The 16,076-nt window shown below is 37.8% G+C and overlaps 1 protein-coding gene across 4 annotated transcripts in view; it reads left to right on the forward strand.

The window, feature by feature from the left end:
* The first annotated feature begins 1,745 nt into the window (after positions 1 to 1,745).
* The window catches only part of LOC101849803 (QRFP-like peptide receptor), a 55,210-nt gene continuing 40,879 nt past the window's right edge, over positions 1,746 to 16,076 (forward strand). Inside the window, exons 1-2 of one of the 4 annotated variants that reach the window (XM_035972382.1) lie at positions 1,746 to 2,935; positions 7,680 to 7,851. In XM_035972382.1, coding sequence (XP_035828275.1) covers positions 2,657 to 2,935; positions 7,680 to 7,851 — 451 coding nt within the window. In that variant the 5' untranslated portion in view covers positions 1,746 to 2,656. The remainder of the gene's footprint in view (positions 2,936 to 7,679; positions 7,852 to 16,076) is intronic. The other 3 variants (XM_035972398.1, XM_005088966.3, XM_005088967.3) reach the window with 3 other exon arrangements.

The following is a 16,076-nucleotide window of genomic DNA, read 5'->3' on the forward strand; positions in this document are numbered from 1 at the left end:
TAGGAACGAACTAAAAGCTGGATCCATGAAACCGTGTTGTGTTAAGTCTGTTTTCGAAACGGGTTAAATGTGTCCAGAGAGGCATTTTATCAATATACCACAACACCTTCAGCCCTTCGTGCTCTGTGACCTGGCTTTGTGACGAACTGTGTGGCCGTCACTTCCTGGGAGAAGTGAGGATGAATATTGTGCAATCTGAGGACTCAGAGCCAGTTGTCCCCTGAGAGCGATCGACCCGCGACATATTTGCCCGAAGGCTGGGCCCTGAATAAAACTCCATGAATGTTTTATCCCGTGGTGGAGCTGTTGTGAAAGACGTTTTGCGTATTCATACACTACAGAAGTCTGTCCACCAGACACTCACTGCACTTTAGTTGACAAAAAAAAACCTTTACAGTCTACACACCGCTAATTGTCGCAAAGTTCCTTTAAAATGTAGAACCCAATTTTACTTTCTCCTAGCCAACTGGATAAATGAGATGTAACATTACACAGACACCTCGAAGACTTTTCCAAAGAGCTTGATTTTATATTCCCAATTGTGTGGTCTCGATTCCTTGAGAGATACAAAGTATTTCTCATCCTCAAAAAAATGAATTATGATACCGACCTCAAAAAGAGAGTCAAAAGAAGACTTGCAAAAACAAATTTGCAGTTTAGGCCAATTCTAGATAACATTAATAATCTCTACTCCAAAAATATTTTCAAGGAAAGGTCTGTGGGTATTTGCCCATAGACAAAAAGGCTAGAATATAATGTTCAGGTTATGAAGACAAAGTATGAAATAAAAAAGAAGCGTTTTAACAGTGATATCGCTATAAAGGTTCGTAAAAATCTATACTATATAAAAGACTTATTTTTACTTCCTTTATGTTCTTACTCGTAGTTTTGAAAGGTGACAATGAAACCCAAATCAGCTTTGACCTTTGTTACCCTTTAACGTGTATTTTACTTTTATTTAATTAAAAATGGGCGTTGTACCGTAAATATAGCAGACGGACAGTCTGGAGATATTTGAGATGCAGTTTTGATCAAGTTGTCACAGTCTGTTAAAATTAATCTTACTCCATTTGCTTTGACGCCTTCTGCGTCGAGCGCAGTTTAATCGGAGATACATTTTATTTTATAATAAGAAGAAAAGCTTGATATTATTTGTATTTTGGGGGGTACCCCCCCCCCCCCCCCCCCGCATTTTTTCTAAACTAAGGAACTGTGGGGATATTGGAACAGCAACCGAAAAAATGTTACGCTGTAAAGCTTTGTCCTGAAGTAATTTGAACGCTCGTCTCCCAATGAAACAATAATGATATTTGAACACAAACAATATTAACAATTTTAATTCGTAGTAATACCTGTCTCAACTCTAACATAAATAGACCCTCACCACTACCACATAATTTTAAAAGGAAAGAAATATCTCCTTTCCTCTGTGCAACTCAAATAGTCTCCTTGCATTTAGGAAGAAGAAAACAACAAAACGAATTGTTTCGTCGTGCGTATTGATGTAATATTGACACTGTGGTTGCACCAAAATGGCAGCTAGCCGGGCTAGAATGCCAACAGAGCATTATCTGCATCTTTTTTAAAGAAAAGAGGGTAATGTTTTTGTTCTCGTGGAGCTCTTGCACTCTTAGAGCAACAGCTCTCTCTCTCTCTCTCTCTCTCTCTCTCTCTCTCTCTCTCTCTCTCTCTCTCTCAGTCTCTCTTAACGGATTATGGCATACCATCATTAGAGTTTTTGTGCACTGCTTGTGGCTTGGCGGATGCTAGAACCTTATCAAGAGCTAGATGGACTCACGACTTTCTCTAAAGGGAGAATTATGGTTATGTAGAAAGAAACAAATAGTAAAATTCAAACTTTATGCTACAAAGCTTATCCATCGTGGGAAACTTGCACAAGCCTGGGAATAGGTGATAGTAAATTGATTCTAAATAGACAATGGGAACAGAATTAATCAGGTTGAGAAACACCCTGTGATGGTTAAAGTGACAACGCTTATTTTCTCCGCTCCTGACAGCGAAACAAATATCACCAAATCGCCCTCATTTCCATGGTATTTACTCATGTATTCGCATGGGGATTAACAACAGGCGTTTTAAGTGCACAGACCTTTCAGGTAGTTCAATTGATGTTTCACGAGGATTTGCTTTTTAATCCTTGTGCATACAGATGTCGGGATAATCACTGACAATATTTATAGCAATGCGAATTTGCAGAAAAACTTTCCACTCTTTGTGAATTACCAACTCAACATTAATATTACTTAATTTAAGCAATGTTTCCTTTTATTTTGAATTTCTATCGACTATATTACTGGCATTGTAAATGTGGCTAAATATGCTTTTTTATTGCTTTTCTTCCGCAGACGCAGACCAGCTTGAAAGTGCCGGCGGCTCTTGGGTGAGCCCCTCAGGATGTGCCGTGTGGCTATTTCTGCAACAATAAGATGAACAACTTTGAGTGTTTGTTAGGTCCACAGCAACATTGTACCATAGCAGTGGAGATGGTAACCCAGACAGTATGCAGTTTGTTTTCCTTCTGACCCCAGAAATTTGGATTACTCTCTGGTATAGGAAATCTTCATTCATTTTATCTGTGGGAATTGATAAATTGTAGGTGAGAAAATACTAACGGACTTCGTAAGATTTTCTCGACATGGAGGAGACTTTCTCCATCAGCGAGTGGAACACCACGTACAACATATCGTGCTGCCCTGATGCTCAAACAAGTCTGCCATGCAGCTGCAGTAGCAACACCAACGGTAGCGACAACAGCACGTACCCTGGGAGTGGGCCTATGCCGAAGGTGATGGGCCCCCAGTTGTACCAGTACATCTACATCACCGTGATCAACGCCATCGTCTTCATTGTGGGCATCGTGGGCAACTCGCTGGTGATCCAGGTCTGGATATCTTTATCAGACCCAATGCGTCATGTAATGCCATCATTTTACCATCGAGTATGTCGTGCTTCTGTTCTTGCTTAGAGCGCACATCTTGGTGGAAACCCTCAGGACACTTGTTTGCACTATGTGTTTTGCTCTCTTCAAAGTCACCACGACCTGTATAATCTGTTGCCATTTTAATTATTTCCAAATCTGTTGCATCAGAAATCAAGTAGCTCATAAAATTTTGTTATGTGTGGTAGGGATGTTTCCCTTTCTCATTTCCAGCGGAAGTTGTATTAATTTCACAATGCAAATCCTAAATAACCTTCCTCTCTAACTTTAAAAAGTTGCTTTCGATTACTGGATCTAAAATGTGTGTGTGGTGAAAGTTTTCCTCTAACTAGACTTAAACTAACACATAACGTTTCTTTACGATTCTTCACCCACGCTATACAGCACTTTACTCAGTCTCTGCACTGATGGTTATTGTTTGTAAGCATGTCGTTTACTTCACACCATATTTTTCCAATACATCTGAGTTAGATGATCTTTTCAAAGGTAGATTAAATTTTTTCCTTGCATGTCTCTGATAGATTTATCATTACACAAGATCATCAATATGCAGAGAGAGAGAGAGAGAGAGAGAGAGAGAGAGAGAGAGAGAGAGTATGTGTAGAGAAAGTGAGGAAGAGAGAGAGAGAGAGAGAGAGAGAGAGAGAGAGTGAAAGAGAGAGAGAGACAAATAGAGACAGATATACACACAGAGAGGCACCCAATGATAGAGAGAGAAAACAAAAAAGAAAAGTGAGAGACTGATAGACAAACAGAGTGACAGAGAGGCAGAAAGAAGGGAGAAAGAACAAGAGAAAATGAGAGGGAAAGAGAAAGAGAGAAACTAAATGAAAAGGAGAGAGAGGGGAGGGGGGGGGAGAGAGAGAAAAAGAAAAGAATGAGGAAGGGGAGAGAGTGAGAGAGAGAGAGAGAGAGAGAGATGGCGACACACATACACACAGAAATACATTCAGAGAGACAGAGAAAACGAGAGAGATCAACGAGAGACAGATAGATAAACAGACAGACAGAGAGACATAAATAGTGGAGAAAAAACGAGAGAAAAGCAGAGAGGGAAAAGAGTTATAGAGAGAGAAGAATAAAAGGAGAGAGAGAGAGAGAGAGAGAGAGAGAAAGAAAGAAAAAAGAAAGAAAGAAAGAAAGACCGAGAGAGAAAAGGAGATATGTAGATATATATATTATGTTATATATATATATATATATATATATATATATATATATATATATATATAGAGAGAGAGAGAGAGAGAGAGAGAGAGAGAGAGAGAGAGAGAGAGAGAGAGAGAGAGAGAAAGAAAGAAAAGAGAAAGAAAGAAAGAAAGACCGAGAGAGAGAAGGAGATATGTAGATATATATATTATGATATATATATATATATATATATATATATATATATAGAGAGAGAGAGAGAGAGAGAGAGAGAGAGAGAGAGAGAGAGAGAGAGAGAGAGAGAGAGAGAGAGAGAAAGAGACAGGGGGAGAGAGAGAGAGAGAGAGAGAAAGAGAGAGAGAGAGAGAGAGAGAGAGAGAGAGAGAGAGAGAGAGAGATCTGTGTTGTGTTGTAAACAAGCCATCATGGTTACGCCCCTTTCTGTACAAAAACGTTTGCCAAGTGACGGACAATTTCCCTAACAAAATTGCTGTGCCCTAACGTCTACGAGTTGTAACCCCAATGTTCTTGAAAACGGTCCGAATAGGCACATCTGAGACGACCCATACGCCCAGATCTTGTGGTGTAAATTGTTTTTAGCCGAAACCCTGTTTTGTGACTACATATTGATTGAAAAAGAGAATACAGGGTTGCTTATTATATTCATGGTTTGGAATTCTCCATCACTCTTCTTTCACACGAGTAGTTATTACACTGTAGGAGGAAAGTCACTGTCCTCATCTATGTTATTATTATACTCCTTCTTGAATGAAATGCTGTTCTTTCGCGAGCTAAAAGGGTACGTCAATTTCCCCAAAGCTCACAACACAAGCACGCACATTTCTACTTAATCAGACACGGTCTTTACGTTACACTCTCTTGCCCCGACTCCAGGGCATGATTTTTACAGCATATAAATGACGTAAACAGGATATAATGGAACATGAAATATGACCCATCAGTGCAATGAGTTCATAAATTAAGAACAGAAATTATTAATATACATTTTGCAACCCTCCCCCCTTTCTCCCAAGTTCTCAAGTCAAATTAAAGGCACATTATTATTTGGAAGGCGGATTCTATGCACAACTTTAACACAATGGTGTACGTTATCACATGCATAATACTATGCCTCAGTGTGTCCATGACTATTGTACTGTGCAACAACAAGACGCATCAAACTGTAAGGAAGAACGGTAACAGGTCTAGTTGAGGTCTCCTTTTTAAAAATAAACTAAACTTCGTGCAAGAAGTTAAAGTTACATCCATGTTGGCCTCAAAGGATTGGGACCCAGTATGCGGGTAGTAGGTCAAGTGATGTCTGAATGAAGACCACAGCTACACTTTTACCGAAGTAAAGAGAGTTCCGTTCTTAACATTGAGATAATAGAGGCGCGGGGGGGGGGGGGGGCTGGTGGGACAGCGAGGGAGAAATGATAAATAAGGAGAAAAATATGAATAAAGGAAGAAATATGAATAGGGGAAGAAATATGAATATAGAGGAAGAAATACGAAAATGAGGGAAGACTTATTGATAAAGGGAATAAATAGGAATAAGGGAAGAAATATGGACAGGGGAAGAACTATGGAATAAGTGAAGAAACATGAATAAGGGGAGACATAATCAATAAGGCATGAAATATTGAATAAGGAGAAAATATGAATAGGGGAAGAAATATGAACAAAGGAAGAAGTATTGAATAAGGGAAGAAACCCGAATTAGGGGCGAAATAATGAATAAAGAGAGAAATATGAATAGAGGTAAGAACTAATGAATAAGGGAAGAAACCCGAATTAGGGGCGAAATAATGAATAAGGAGAAAAATATGAACAGAGGTAAGAACTAATGAATAAGGGAAGAAATATTGAATAAGGAGAGAAATGTGTATTAGGGAAGAAATAATGAATAATGGAAAAATACTGAATAAGGGAGAAATACGAGTGAGGGAAAAAATAAGAATAAGGGATGAAATATGAACAAGGAGAAAAATATGGAATAAGTGAAGAAACACGAATAAGGGGAGAAATAATGAATAAGCCATGAAATATTGAATAAGGACAGAAATATGAATAACAGAAAAAACTAATGAATAAGTGAAGACATAATGAATAAGGATAGAAATATGAACAAGGGAAGAAATATATTGAATAAGGGAAGAAATATGAATAAGGGAAGAAATATGGAATAAGTGAAGAAACACGAATAAGGGGAGAAATAATGAATATGGCATGAAATATTGAATAAGGAGAGAAATATGAATAAAAGAAAAAAATAATAAGTAAGGGAAGACATAATGAATAAGGATAGAAATATGAACAATGGAAGAAATAATGAATAAGAGAAGAAATCATATGAATAAGGGAAGAAATACGAATAAAGTAAGAAATTTGAATAGGGGAAGAAATATGAACAAATGAAGAAATGTTGGATAAAGGAAGAAACATGAATAAGGGAAGAAATAATGAATAAGGAGTGAAATACGAATAGAGGTAAGAACTAATGAATAAGGGAAGAAATAATGAATAAGGGAAAAATACTGAATAAGGGAAGACATATGAATAAGGGAAGAAATATGAATAAGGGAAGAAATATTGAATAAGGAGAGAAATATGAATGAGGGAAGAGATGATTATTGTATAATACTTTGGAGTGCGTGGGTGAAGTTTTTATAATAGAAATACAGATGTATACAAGACAGAAACACAGAGAATAATATATAATTATCTTCCTCAACACCAACACAGAAAATATAATGATCTTTCTCTGTTATTAATTAGTGAACTGAGTCCTACAGACGAGTCAAGAGAAAATGGGCTGACGTCTCACTGCATCATCATCATTTTTGTATTTAAAAATAAGTACACTGGAAGATTGGATTTGGTGTTGCAAGCGAAAATACTCAAATTTATAGTAGTTTCTCTTTCGTTTGTAGTTATAGTTTAACCAGATTCATCTTCCATTTTCATTTATCTTCACTTACATTGTATTTATTTGTAGTTGCTTTTATTGGAGTGTGATCAATGAATAATACGTAGTAGTAGTAGTAGTAGTAGTAGTAGTAGTAGTAGTAGTAGTAGTAGTAGTCGACGTCGTTGTTGTTATTGTTGTTTTAGGAGGAGGAGGATTAGGAGGAGGAGGAGGAGGTGGAGGAGGAGGAGAAGGAGGAGGAGGAAGATAAAGAAGAATGTAGAGAAAAAGTGCTCCTGTTACTTGTTTGGTGAGGGGTAGAGAAAGAAATGGAATATTTTAAAGGGGCTATGTAGAAGCTATGGACACGAAAAAAGAGTAGCTGATGGTTTCATTGCTGTTTGTATTGCCGTTACCTATTCCCTAACAGCGTAATAGTAGAAGGTGTAGACTCTAATATCAGCGCAGCAGCAGTTTGAGTTACTGATGCTGTTGTTGCTGTTGTTCTTGTCTCTGTTCCTAATGTCGTCTTTGTCAGTATTCCTGCCTGCTGTCATAGTCGCCTTCGCCATTGTCACCATCCTTGTTATCTTTGTTCTACCACTATTCCGTGCTAGTCACGGAGGCTAACCGACATTGATGCCAGCATCTTTGTTCTTTCAGTTTCGTTTCACTTCCATCCAGGTGGTAGCCAGAACGAGATCAATGCGCAAGCGGATGAACTACTTCCTGGTGAGCCTCAGCGTTGCAGACCTGCTCGTCTTAGTAGTGTGCCTGCCCATAGCTCTGTTGGAGTTCTACGGCAAGGATAAGTGGCTCATAGGAGAACCCATGTGTGAGTACAGATTATTATTCATTAATTCTTCTTTGTAATGTAATCTAATTAGGGCTCAAGCTGTTTAATCTATCTATCTATCTATCTATCTATCTATCTATCTATCTATCTATCTATCTATCTATACGTCTATCTATCTATACGTCTATCTATCTATCTCTGTCTATCTATTTCTCAAACTATCTATCTATCTGTTGGTTGGTGTATTTCAGACTGTGTCTTAAGTGTTTGTATGTAATACCCCATCATTATTGTTTTGTGTGAATATATCGCTCTAAGACACAGATTGCCTTGAAGATGCCAAAAAAATCATCTCCTTGATTACCTGAGTTTGTTAATATTATTATGAAATTCAGTGTACGAACAGACTTTGTCTAGTTGACAGTAGATTCACTTTAGGAAAAGGATAAACAACGAATTTTTGGAATAGACTTTCAGTGGTGTAACGATAGCATTGTGTTGCATGGTCATTAACTGCTTGGATTAGACTCGTCTTTGGGAGAGCATAATTGGTTGCTTTAAGCACAAGGGGGCTATCCCGAAAAATGCTGTTTCGAGAAAATCGAAGGTAAAATTTTGGACCCTTGTTCAGTATCTTTAAAAGACAAAGAGCGTTTTCTCTATAACCAAAGAAATATACTCAGCAATGAAACCAAACTTCTCTACCCACAATTGATGTCGGTCACGATTTCTCGAAATCCCCGATATCTGGGTTAGCCCGCTTGTCCAAGTGACCAATTGTCATTTTTTCACCTTGCTTAAGGAAAAGCGTGTTCTGACAAACCAGCGTAAAACGTTTTTTTTAAAGATTATACAACACATGCGATTGTCTGTGTTGTATAATAAGGATTAAACAGTATAATATGGCAAGTATGCCAGCCAATCCATTTGTACATTTCTACGCGAAAAGTTATTTCCTCTGACGGACAATTGTGAGGCAGCGTGGTGGAATCAGGCTGTCGTCAATTTTTGGGCATGAAGAGTTATTGGTATCATCCTAAATTTTGTTCACTTGTCTTTATTTGGATGAAAAAAATATCCTTTTATCTTGAATACAAGTCGAGATATTTGCGAAAGAAGGAGGTGGGGTCCCTTATTTTCAGAAGTAAAATTAGTGAGCAAATGGCCGCCAAAGATTAGTTATTTCCTAAGCTTAAGAGTTCGTGGTAACTGAAAATTTACAATATTTTGTGCCTTTAATCAACGTTTTTCAGAAACATCCACACAGAAATGAGTTCTTTAATGGGAATGAACGGTTTTGAGCCAGAAAACAAACATTTGATAAGAATTCACAAATCTGCGGGAAAATGCAAGTTTCTTCATTATGATTATTTTCACGAGAGCCTGATTCCACCACGCTGCCTTACAATTAAACTCTTGTCTGGATTGTGACATACAGCACGAGAAATTTAACTTAAGAATGAAAAGTCAACAGCCATAAACCAGAACGGAGCTGTTCACCCGGTATATACAGTAACAAAACCACTTACTAACTTAAGAGACAATAAGATTATGTTTTTTTGCAAGTTTGAAAAATTACGATGAAAACATAATAGGTAAAATGGAATCACCTCGTAATATAATTTACGAAAAAAGTTAAAGGGTTTTAGCGAATGTTTTAAAAATGTATCGACACAAAGCTTGATAAACAGAAAGAAGAAGACAAATGTTTAATGTTGGCTGATCTCACGGATTGTTTTATAAGGTTTAAGTCGTTTGTCAGTAAAGGGTGTTTATACTAAAGCAATGTGAAAGTCTTTGTTACATCTTTACTGTTCCTACTTGCACTTTATGTCGTGTATAATTTGCCAGAACTCTCCAGACACAGTCGCATATCATAAACGGCAACATCAACTAAAAATGTTTCTTCCAACAGAGGCGCAATAGGGTCTTGTTCATGACAAAATCAATTGAAAGGGAAAGGAGGTTTATAAGACACTCGTTTGAAACCAACAATGTTTCATTCACCACAAGCTTTGCACTCATGCATGGAACACTTGATTCCGTTGCTATTGATAAAGGTGACATTGCCAAGATCTCTATGCTATAAAATTATAGGCTGGAAAAAGTGTTTCATGTGTAATTCTAAAAAGCAAGTTTCACTTTCAGTCCTTCCAGATGACAAGAATGTTCACTGCGGAATTGTTTTTAGCAACAAGTAGTCTTTGTTGTGACTATATTTAGAATGTTGTCCCTAATATTGGGCCAAATACCTAACAAAATGGTGAGCTGTTTTTCGCACTCATAGCTTCCGATCGCGTTTGGAAGGAAAGGTGTGGGCACCATCTGACTTTGAAGACAAGCATGGTTTTTCAGCTCTCAGTACACCCCAGTAACTGAAATGTCTATGCCTGTGTTGAAAAAAAGATATTCTGCTTCTGTTCTGTTAGTTCTGATTTTAAATAGACATCTGAATAGATTAGATAATAGATCCTTTCTAAGTTATTTTCACGTTTCATTCCGTGACTCTTCATTCGAACATACCATTTCGACTTAATCTCATGTTTGCCATTTCTTTATCAAATATACGAAACGTTCCTGGAATAAAGAATTCGATATGTATGTATAAATGGATGAATGGCTGTATGTATGTATGTACATACAGATGGATGTACGGCTGGATGGATGGATGGATGGATGGATGGATGGATGGATGGATGGATTGATGGATGGATGGATGGATGGACTGTCATCATCTGTTTAGGATATTGGAGTTATGTTGCCGCCTGGAAGATCTTATAAACCGTTAAAGGGAGCTTTGAATGGGATGTATAATTGTGTCCAGACCGTAAAACGCGTACTAACATTCGGTCTACAATACTTTTTAAATTGCTGTACATATTCAAAGAACACTACAGAATTGGAATAGCAGTTGTCGTAATACGGTTTATTTTCATCTTTTGATGTGATCGTTTATATTCAAAATGGCTCCTTGGTTGAATATCATATTTGTTTTCTTTTGTTGTATGGTTCAGTTGTTGTAGTTTTTGTCCTGAAATCCAACTGTTTCAATATTTTACATTTGAACAAACATGGGCATATGGCGCATATTTGAGGGTTAAAAACTCCCAGAACTGCTGCCAAAAAATCCCATCTTTTTCTCTCTTAACAATCGCCTATTTCCATATAAATAATGTATGCGTCACGCACCGATGCATTATGCTGGAAAAACACACAGAAATAAAACATTTATTATTCATAATAGCAAAGAAAATTCTAATGCTTTTCTAAATGTTTGACAAAGAGCTATGGCGTTTACCAGAATCTGTCTGTCACATGATTAGTTTATCAGATAGCCTTGCATTGTGCGTGTTGCCAGTCCAATGGGTCAGAGTAATTGATCTCGTCAGCTTCTTTGTTTTCCTTGAACTAGGCAGAATAACTCTAGGGATAATTGGGAAAAGCTCCAGAGAACTTTTATACTCGATACTTTAAAAATCCAAAGAGGTAGGCCCCTAAACTTTTTGTCTGTATTCCGGTCTCTTTTTAGACTGTGCTGTCAAGCCACTCGTTATTTTCATTTTTGATGCAACTTGTTATTTTGCTCATTATTCAGTAATTTATAGGGGCTTGGGTGGTGATACAAAGAATTGGACTAATGAGCCATGTTTATTTTTCTTTTATGTGTTCGATTTCGATTAAGATGGAAGTCAATGCTTTCTTTCAAGCTTACAAAAGAGACAACCCTTTGATGATAAAAAAAACTTTCAAACTCCATCATAGAGCATAACTAACAAATAATGTTGGATCTTTTTCAGTTTAGATAGGCCGTGACGCGCACAGTCAAAGCTTGCCTTCTAAATGGTCTAAATTGTGCCGATTCTATAGTTATACTATGCTTTTTGTTTGAGTAAAGAGAAGCACATCGGCACAATAATGGTCGTTTAGTGTTTGGGCAAAGTTAGACAGAAAGACAGAAAGAAAAGAGTAGAAAGTAAAGAAGCTTGACCTACCAGTGCCGCCTTCCAATCATCCAATCATATTACGCATATATATATATATATATATATATATATATATATATATATATATATATATATATATATATATATATATATATATATATATATATATCCTAGATATTTAAAGTCCAACAGTTTAAATATCTAAGATATATGATAACATCTGATGCCAAATCTTCCGCAGAAATAAAAAGGAGAACTGCAATGGCTAAGGCTAGTTTCAATAAAATGAGCCCAATCCTGAAAAATAGAAACATATCAATGAACACCAAAATGAAAGTCCTGAAATGCTATGTTTCGTCAATCCTTCTATATGGCTGTAAATGTTGGACAATCACTAAAGACAGTGAAAATAAAATAGAGGCAACAGAAATGTGATTTCTTATGAGACTGCTAAGAGTATCGTGGAAGGAAAAGAAATCAAATGAGGTAGTGCTTGATGAAGCCCACGTGGGACGCTCAATGTTAAAAACAATCAGGAAACGACAAATGCAGTTTTTGGGACACCTGAATAGACATAAGGGTCTTGAACATCTAGCTCTCACTGGCAAAATCGAGGGCAAGCGAGGCAGGGGTAGGCCCAGAACAACATACTTAGGGAACCTAAACAAATGGGTAACATGGAAAAATCTGAGAGCATCCGAGCAAAGGAATGAATGGAAAATCATGATCGCCGATGTCTGTCGCAGATCTGGCACTGGATGATGATTATATATATAATATGTATATGTATATTGTTAATATATTTTTTATTTACATCTCTACAAACATATAATATGGGGGGGGGGGGGCCTCTCGTGGTCTAGAGGATATGGTGTTCGCCTTTCATTTAATAGGTCCCGGGTCCAAAACCTGACAGCGACGGAATCCTTTCTTCTCTAAAATTATCTCCGTTTACCTCATCTCCTGCTCTCTAACCATGTTCTGTCGTCTGCTTTTGCCTCAACTTTCTGAATCCAGCCCCATTTCCCCTTTTCCGAGCTCATGATTTTTTCTGCAGTCTTCTACTGCTACTCCTTGGCTCCTTTTTTCCTGCTGTCTTTCAGCCACACCCCTGATCTTAGGGTAGGTAAGATCTAACACCTAGCTTTCTCAGATAAGGATGAGAAATCTCGGAGGTCTCGTTTGCAAGTTGAGCATGTAAAAGACCCCTTGGTGGCCCTAAATCAATAAGAGTACCCTTCGGCCGTCACCCGGGCAAAATTCAAAATTGCTCCCTTTTAAGTACAAGCGTCCTAACCCAAATTTCGGAGGTTTCTAGAAACCTTGACCTACACCAAAAGTGGGCATTGCCCTACCTATAGGAGAAGTTTAGTTTCGTTGGTGTGTATATTTTTTTGGTTATAAAGAAAAGCCTCCTCGTTTTTTTAAAGATAGAAAATGAACAAGGGGCAAAAGCTTTACCTTCGATTTTCTCAAAACGGCCAAAACAGCATTTTTATGGATAGTACCCTTGTGCTTAAAAGCAACCAATTATTTCCTATCAAACTGAAAAATGTTTATAGTGTCCGGCACGCTCATATGGCCTTGTGCAGTTGCGACCGTCGTAAAACACTTACCAAAGCAACAAACATATAATATGATATAAGACTTCACCATGCAATGCACGGTCTGTTACTGCAACTTTTCGTTTTCATTGGTAAGAAGCACTCAAAACCGCAAAAAAAACCCATATTAAATAAACAGCTATTGTGCTCCAAGAGAACAGCTGTTGCATGGAATACACTACAGATACGTTGGTCGATTTTCGTTTATAACATATTAAGCAAACCATGAAATGTATTACTTTGTGCGTTTGCTAAGAAAAAATATTTCTAACCAAAAACTCAATAAATAAAAGAGTTTTCGGGTGGGCATGGGATTTGAAAGGAAAGTGCAATGAGATCAATATAGCAGAAGCTATCAAGCAAAAGCAAAAAAGGGAAGTTTTTTTTGGGTAATTATACATTTTTCAGAGAAGCAAATATCTTCAAAAATACAAGCCCAGAGTACAGACAAAGGCATACACAGACACACCCAAAACAAATTAGTAAACAAATGATCAAACAAATACATACTCACACACCCATACAAACCAACACACAGGCTCACTTTCTCTCTCTCTCTCTCTCTCTCTCTCTCTCTCTCTCTCTCTCTCTCTCTCTCTCTCTCTCTCTCTCTCTCTCTCTCTCTCTCTCTCTCTCTCTATCCCTACCTATCTCAATTCACTTTACACAAACGTAATTTTACCCAATTTTCATACATAGACACCTACATTCACACACACAGACACACACACACACATACACACACACATACACACACACACACACACACACACACACATACTCAAACACCCACATACACAAACAAACACACAAAATAAGCAGTCACTCACAGTGTGAATGGACATTTTCCACCCTCCCCCTAACATCACACATACCGACTTGGGCCAAACATTAGTGCCGTAGACGTTACCACAAACACTCTCTCTCTCTCTCTCTCTCTCTCTCTCTCTCTCTCTCTCTCTCTCTCTCTGTCTCTGTCTCTCTCTCTGTCTCTGTCTCTGTCTCTCTCTCTCTCTGTCTCTGTCTCTGTCTCTGTCTCTCTCTCTCTCTCTCTCTCTCTCTCTCTCTCACTCACTCTCTCTCTCTCTCTCTCTCTATCTATCTATCTATCTATCTATCTTTCTATCTATCTTTCTATCTATCTTTCTATCTATCTTTCTATCTATTTAATCTATCTATCTCTCTCTCTCACAATTCACTTCACACAAACAAAATTTCTCAGAATTTTCACACACACAAACACATACACACAAAAACATCACACTTCGACTGATGCCAGACACTAGTGTGGTAAACGTGATCTCTCGTAAATATGAAAGGCATTAGAATTTAAAACTGCAAAGTCTCCAACGTGTTGATCTCAAATCGAACCCACAGAGCCTCATATCCTCCTTCTCATCTTCTCCTTCTCACGGCACGTACTTCGTTAAAAACAGTAAACAACTAGCAAAGATCACGGTGACCGCAGCTCGTCTGTAGAATTATCTAGCCACATCTGGCTATTGAAAGTGCCAGACATACTGCTAGGGCCGTAGCGTAAGTAACAACTCTGGCGTTGGAAACCCGGATAACGACTAGACCGAGAGTGTTGATTGATTCAGAGCTGTCCGTGACATTGGACGTGTTCCTTTCTTGAAGTGATAACAGACAAGTGTCCGGTTAATTATTGACGATCCGACTGTGTGTACCGTCTTCATTGTAAGGCTTGTAAAGCTCACGTTATCATTAGTGCTTTTTCAATAGTCAGAAGGTCATTTCTTCTGGTCAAATTTCAGAGGGATTAGATTTTTTGTTTGGTTTTGTTTTGCTTTTTTGTTTTTGTTTTTGTTATGTATTTTCCAGTTTGTTCATGTTGTTTTGTTTTGTTTGTTTGTATGTATTGAACTGTATTTGTTTTGGTTACTTTTAGGGGGTGGGGTACGGGGACGCATATATCTCCGTTTCAAGTGACTAAGGGTTACAATGGAGATCTTTTAGTTTGTCTTGTTTCGTCTCTTCAGCTTTTTGTCGTTGACATTACGATGGTCTGCCCTTAGGGCAGGGATTGTGAATAAATCTGTTCGTTGGAAGGGGTTTCCAAATCGATCCAGTGACAGACAAATACCTCAAAAATGATGTCCAGATAAGTGAACGAAATAAAGAGAACAAATTGCAATCGTCTTATTTACAGTATCTAGACAGTCACTATTTACAAGACCAAGGATTAAGATCCTCTAGTATTGATTGCAATGGCAGTAACATCTCGAAACAAATATCTCATTTCCTGAATTGCCTCCAGCGGAGAGGGGTGAGTAGTTACTGAGTACGGCGGTAGGAGAGAGTATTGAGAAAGAATTATTGTCAGGTTTTGTTTGCCTCCCGAGAAAGAGAATGGACAATGATATATCTGCCATATCGTTTCTTTTGGTGTTTTTCGTTTTTGTTTTCACCAAATTACTCGAACAGAATAGTCTTCACCCCCCAACCGCCACCCTCACCCTCTTTAATAAAAACAAAACAAAACAAAAATGTCAACAACAGTAACATAGAAACAACAGCAAGAAAACGAATAAACAAAACAACTGTATGAAAGCTAAAGTAGAGATTTAAAACTGGTTGTGGTTTGGTCCAATACAGCACCTCGACGATTTAGGGGAAACGACAGTTTATGCTTATGCGGGCGCTCGCTCACTCACTTATTAACTCTCTCTCTCTCTCTCTCTCTCTCTCTCTCACT

This window comes from Aplysia californica, unplaced genomic scaffold, assembly GCF_000002075.1.
Source record: "Aplysia californica isolate F4 #8 unplaced genomic scaffold, AplCal3.0 scaffold00002, whole genome shotgun sequence".
Taxonomy (NCBI): domain Eukaryota; kingdom Metazoa; phylum Mollusca; class Gastropoda; order Aplysiida; family Aplysiidae; genus Aplysia; species Aplysia californica.